Genomic DNA, 6412 nt, shown 5'->3' on the forward strand with positions numbered 1-6412 from the left:
AAGGACTCGTCCGTACAAGATGGCGCCGGCCCTTCTACATGGCCGGCGCCATCTTGCGTATCGGACGCTTAGCGTCCGTACGTGTCGCGCCGCTTCTGACGTAGCGAGCGCGCCCCTGGCGCCTCGCTACGTCGCAAACGCGACGAAAAAAGAAGCTCAATTTTGGAGCTTCTTTTTCGGTCCGCACGGGAGTCGGGCCGTCTGAAGGCCCGGCTCCCCTGCGGACCTACTGGCGGCGGTTGTCCCCGCCTTTGTTTCTCTGGTGGTTATCAGAAGAAGCTACAGCATTGGTTTGCTGTGTGTCCCGGAGGTTCTCTGCATTGCTGCAGTTCCTGGAAGAACATCCAGTTGCTGTCATCCCAATTGGACTTTGGAGCCAGCTTCAGCTTCTGGAAATTGCCAGCTCTGCTACATGGGTCTGATTTAACCCCGGATTCGTTTGAGTTGCTGACGTGGTTGTTGGACCCAGCAGTTGCGCTGACAGCGGAGCTCAGATAAACTTTTGAGTGAGGAAAATTGTTTATTTCCATTTTATATAGACATAAATTTTCCTCACTCAAAAGGCTTATCAGTTTTTTAAAAATTAATGTTCTTGGAATTCTGCTTACACCATCAGATCAGAAAAGGTAGGGTTTCCTCTGTTGTGTTATATCATTGCAGATGCCTTCCAAATGCAGGTTTTGGCAAGATGGAAAAGATAGAGATATTTCATAAGGAGTCAGTTGGGAGACACTGCATTATACAGGCTGAGCACCAAAATTCAAACCCCAAATTGCAAAAACCAAAGAATGGAAGGAAGGACAATCACCAAAGATACCAAATGTGTAGCCTTGAGTCCGCAGAAATTATGTAGGAAATCTAAGTTCAAAATGAGCTAAGACCAACTAGGGAGGCAGAAAGAAACAAAAGATTTTAAAATGTTCAAGCAAGAGAATTCCAAGCAAAAAAGGTAGGACCACTGCTTACCAAGGATGACACATGCTAACATGTCCACAACAATAAGAAGAACTGCTTGATACCATTTTGCATCAGCTTTTTCCCAAAAAGAGATCATGTGGCTCAATGCATTGCCAAGAGATGAGACAGGGATCTGGATTCCAATCAGGACTGATAAGGAGTTAGTTAAGAATCACCTAGTTAATTGGTTGGAAAACTGTGCTTAAAATCATCATCAATTGCTGTGCTTGAAACGGAGGATGGTCAAATGGAATGCCACAGGGTTCTGTCTTTGAAATCTTTTTGCACGGGCTTTATCTGAGGTATTTTAAACAAAGGGGAATAAATCCAATTTCTTTTCCCAATTAGAACGATTCTGCTGAGGCATGGGATTTACATTCATGTTGGTTTGCATTCAGCATCTACCCAGTTTGGGCTAGCACTGGATCCTGCATCATCTTAGTGGAATGTAAAGCTTCAACAGATTAGATTCCCCCCCCCCTTTTCCTCTCCTTGTATGTACAACTTACTTTCTGCTGCTGGAGTGCCCACTGTGGCCATTAATGTCTGGACAGAGTGGGAATAATCAAGCGTATCCGGCTGGTTCCTGCCATCAGACGCACAACCAAATGCCACCTTCCCAGACTTGGGGACTCCTGGGAGATCTGAGGATGCCACCATCTTCTTAATGTGACAGCTCGGAAACAGCAGCCAACGTCCAACTACCTCCACCACCCCAATCAATAGAAAGATTCGTTGCAAGGCTGTGGGCTCATTGTACAAATAGGCACTGATATTTCCTTCTGCTTGGTAATTCTCTTGCTTGATCCTGAAAAGACATATGCAAGCGTAATGCCTACATATTCCACAAAAGGATTCTAGCTTATGCAAGTGAGCACTTTTAGTTTTTTGTATTTGCAGGAGTGTTGATTTCTTCTCGAAGTACCAGAGAAAGATGGGTGGATCAGATGCATCCTGTGGGAGGTCCTATAGAGTAATCAAATAATTTTTTTTCAAATCCAAGCCAGATGTTATAGTGGACAAAAAGATGAGGCAACACAAGTCTTGAGGTAGTACTTTAAAATCTGAGTGGTCAAGTGATTGTACTGTTAGAGACTTTGCGATGTCAGTGATGGATTGTTCATTATCCGATACATTAGTGGAAGATGCGGCAATTTTTGTACAGGGATTTCCACAGTTGACAAAGGACTTTACACCCCTCCTGTTGTTCACACAATTGCAAGCGGAAGCAAATGGGAAAATTTGAAAGCAATCATATCACACTTCTCTGCAATTGTGCTATAATTATGCTTTGGCGATCCATGGTCCCATGCTCATTCTTCCACACCACTCATAACCCAAACTTACTCTCCCATGTATGCTACCCAGTGCATATGTGTCTTACTTTTTTGCAACAGTTACATCATTACGGCAAATGATAAAATTTGAAAAAAAGAAAAAATAGAAGGAAAAGGAAATGAAGTAAAAGCAACATCAGCCTGTTTGGGATTAATGAGGGAGAAGGGGAGGGAGACGTAGAGGAGGAAAATCACACCCCCTCATACCAACGTAACTGCCAGGATATCAAAACTGCATCAGAAGAGACCTATGTAGTTGTAGCAGTAATTTAGGAGCCAATGTTGATTTTTTCTCCATCAGTGAAAAGATGCTCTGTATCAACAATTGACACAGCTGGTCTCGGAACTGGTGCTGGAGTCTCCCAGACTTTGGTTCTGGGAGACCTCAACATGGCCGGCCACAAATCTTAACAGGTGCAGCTCGGGAGTTCATGGCTTCCATGATGGCCATGGGCCTTCCCAGTTAGTCTCGGGCCCGACGCATTGCACAGTATACGCTCGATGTTGTCTTTAGTATGGATTCGGACACTCCGTGGGCAGAGGTAGACGGTACTTCTGCTCTGTCATGGACAGATCACTTCCTGGTTGAGGTTTGACTTAAGGCCAACTACTCAAATCCCCCCGGGGTGGAGGACCGTTAGATGGTCCACCCTCATAGGCAGATGGAACCCAAAAGGTTCCAAGAAGCCTTGAGGGGCTTATGGTTGGATCTGCGGCAATTCTGTTGATGCCCTGACTAACATCTGGGGCCATGACCTCTCCACGGCTTACACAGCATCTCTCCTAAGTGTCTTTCAGGCCCGCTTCCAATAGGAATCATGGTATACTGAAGATCTCCGGGAAATGAAGGGGCTGCGCAACAACTAGAACGCAGCTGGTGGAGACACAGAACTTATCGACAAGACACTCCATGAGGCTCTTTTGAAGTCCTATGGAGTGGCCATTAAGCGCAGCAAAGAACTCCTTCTGTGCTGCACGTATTGTGTCTGCGGATCCACGTCCAGCAGAGCTGTTCAGGGTGGTTAGGGACGCTGACTCAGCTTCCTCCACTCTGAACCCTCTTTTAGAACCAACCAAGGCCTGCTGTGACAATTTATCTGCATTTCAACAATTCTTTGCAGTAAAATCTCTCGGATAAGGGCTGATCTCGACGCTGGCATTCAACGAAACTATAGGAGCTTCCGTGGACTCTATAAACTGGATCACTTTGAGTTGGTTCATACCGATGAAGTGAACAGGTCTTGGAAGCGTTAGGAAGACAACATGCTCTCTCGATCCCTACCCTTCCTGGCTGACCGTCCAGGGTGGCGGCTGTAACACTATTGTTACAACGTATTATCAACACATTATTCAGGAGGGAAAATTTCCATCAAGTTTAAGCAAACAGTCAAACTTGCTCAAAAAGCCCCCCTTGGACACCCTGGTAAGGAACAACTGTAGACCAGTCTCATTGTTGTCATTCTTAGGCAAGGTGATCGAGAGAGCGGTCGCCGTCAACTCCAAGCGTCTTGGATGAAACCGATTATCTGGACCCATTCAACCTGGCTTCAGCGGGTTATGGAGTGCAGACTGCCACGGTCGCCTTAGTCGATGATCCCATATGGGCATTGACAGGGGAAGTGTGACCCTGTTGGTGCTTTTGGACATCTCAGCGGCTTTCAATACCATTGACCATGATATCCTTCTGGAACGCCTGAGAGAGTTAGGTATCGGGGGCACTGCGCGTCCAGTGGTTCCGTTCCTACCTCTGGGCAAATTCCAAATGGTGCAGCTGGGGGACACTTGTCTCTAAAGGGAAGTGACATTGGTGTCCCTCAGGGAGCTATTTTGTCCCCACTCTATTTAACATCTCATGAAACCACTGGGAGAGATCATCCAGAGACAAGGTGCGGTGTTATCAGTACGCTGATGACACCAAATTGTTTCTCTGTGCCTCTGACTGATGCAGTGACTAAGGATGGCATCTCTCCTCTGAATGCTTGCCTGGAGTCGGTAATGGGCTGGATGAGGAAACAAAACTCAGTCTGAAACCAGAGAAAACAGAAGTACTGTGATAGGTCCCCCAGGCCTTAGAAAAGAATTCATCCACCTGTCCTGAATGGGGTCACACTTCCCTGAAGGGCGAAGTTCACAGTTTAGGAGTACTTCTGGACTCGTCCCTGCAGTTGACATCTCAAGTAGATGCGACAGTCAGAAGTGCTTGCTATCAACTTTGGTTGATACGCCAACTGCAGCCCTTTCTGGGCCAAAGGGACCTTGAAACTGGTTACATGCTCTGGTAACCTCTCGCTTAGATTTCTGTAATGCGCTCTCATGGGGCTCCCTTGTACCAAGTCGGAAGCTTCAGTTGTACAAAACTGGCAGCCAGATTGGTCACTGGTGCGTCCAGATTTGACCATTTAACATCTATCTTGAAGATCTTCACTGGCTGCCCATTCGCTTCTGAGCGCAATACAAGGTGTTGGTTTACCTATAAAGCCCTACCTGTTAGGCCCGAGTTACTTGAGGCCGCATCTCCCCATATGATCCGCCCCGCAACATCAGAACATCTGGCAAGAACTTATTAGTAATTCCACCTTCCAATATGTTGCCACATCCCAGATGGCCTTTGTGGAGGCCCCGCGGATATGGAATGATCTACCTGAGAGCTCCGTCTGACAACCCCCCTAGAAACATTCAAAAGAGGCTTAAAACTTTTCATTTTTGTCAAGCCTTCCCCCCCCCCCGAAGAATGAAGCTGCCTACTCTGTTGCATCGATTCCCTACGCTTACCCCTGAATATGAACGATGTGTTTAAAATGTTTGTGATTGCACGGTTTTATTATGGAATTTTATCTATTTTATGCAATGTTTAATGGTTTTAATTGTTTGTACATCACTTTGATCTGCAGAAAAGCGGTATTAAAAAGAATTTTTAAAATAAATTATTATTATTATTATTATTTATTAAATACAAAGCAGCAACAGGAGAGACACAGTGACATGTGGTAAGTACCAGCCAATGACACTATTGTCCTGCTGTGGTTGTGATTTACTAGCCTTGTGTGATAAAGTCCAAAGAATCAGATGGAGTCTCTGAAGAACAAAGTAAGAAGTGATAACAATGGCACAAAGATATGTGTCAAGTTGATAAGAGACAAGAGAGAGAAGGAAGACCTACAGAAACAGAGGAGGAAAACCAGGAAATCAAAATCAAATATATTTTTAAAAAACGGGGACAATATTTTGAAAATCACCATACTGTAACTAAACACTACAATCAAACTATTTATGTTGTTCCTTATTTAAATAGTGCTGGAGCTAATTAGTTGGGAAAGTATCCATGCAAAAACAGAGCATTCACTGTTTAATAAATAAACTAATAATATAAGAGTCGTATACCAGAGAGAATGATAAAGAAAGAAATATATTAGCAAATACTCTAATGATTTGAAATCAGACAGAAAGTTTGAAAATTGATGCCAATGCTGGATGTGTGTTGCCATTTCACAGACTTCTTCAGTATAAATATAACTATCAGCAGCTGAAAGAATCTCAAAAACGGCAAGTCCAGTCTGTGACACAAATCTTCACAAGTTCATATACTTGTTGGAAAAATGCTCCAGCTTAATGTAATGGCAGGCCTAATCAATGATACACAGAATATATCATATGGCTGCTATAGGCACATATGCTGAGGGAGTTTATAAATAATTGAATCCAAGACAGATGGGAGATGACTTTGAGGAGCAGAGGCTAATAATATAAAAGGAAAAGTTAGTGAAAGGAAAGCAATTGACTAACACTAAGGAAAGTGGAGAAATATAAAATACCAAATAACCTTCAAATTCAGGTCCAAGATATGGGGACACTATATATTACCATGATAGAGCATAACAAGGGGAAATTGTAAAGGAGATATAGAAAAAGAGCAGTCCAATTATCATTTAAATCACAATGGGATACATTCATAGGTATAAAAGATTTCAGTCAATCGCTGTAAAAATCCTCTCTATTCAATAAAATGTTATTTTAAAGAAACACATTGGCATAAACTGGTTCCAATGTGCTCCAGAGCAAAAAGACCTATCTCCAGTGAATGCTACGAAATGGTCCATAAGAGATACTTGCAAATTGCA

The 6412-nt window shown here is 43.8% G+C and overlaps 1 protein-coding gene across 1 annotated transcript in view; it reads right to left on the reverse strand.

The window, feature by feature from the left end:
• Window positions 1-2363, reverse strand: part of EIF4G2 (eukaryotic translation initiation factor 4 gamma 2) — a 92503-nt gene extending 90140 nt beyond the window's left edge. The window contains exons 1-2 of the mRNA XM_042459482.1: window positions 2359-2363; window positions 1467-1765 (exon numbers count right to left, since the gene is read on the reverse strand). Coding sequence (XP_042315416.1) covers window positions 1467-1765; window positions 2359-2363 — 304 coding nt within the window. The remainder of the gene's footprint in view (window positions 1-1466; window positions 1766-2358) is intronic.
• Window positions 2364-6412: the final 4049 nt, after the last annotated feature.

This window comes from Sceloporus undulatus, chromosome 1 (assembly GCF_019175285.1).
Source record: "Sceloporus undulatus isolate JIND9_A2432 ecotype Alabama chromosome 1, SceUnd_v1.1, whole genome shotgun sequence".
NCBI classification, from domain to species: Eukaryota; Metazoa; Chordata; class Lepidosauria; order Squamata; family Phrynosomatidae; genus Sceloporus; species Sceloporus undulatus.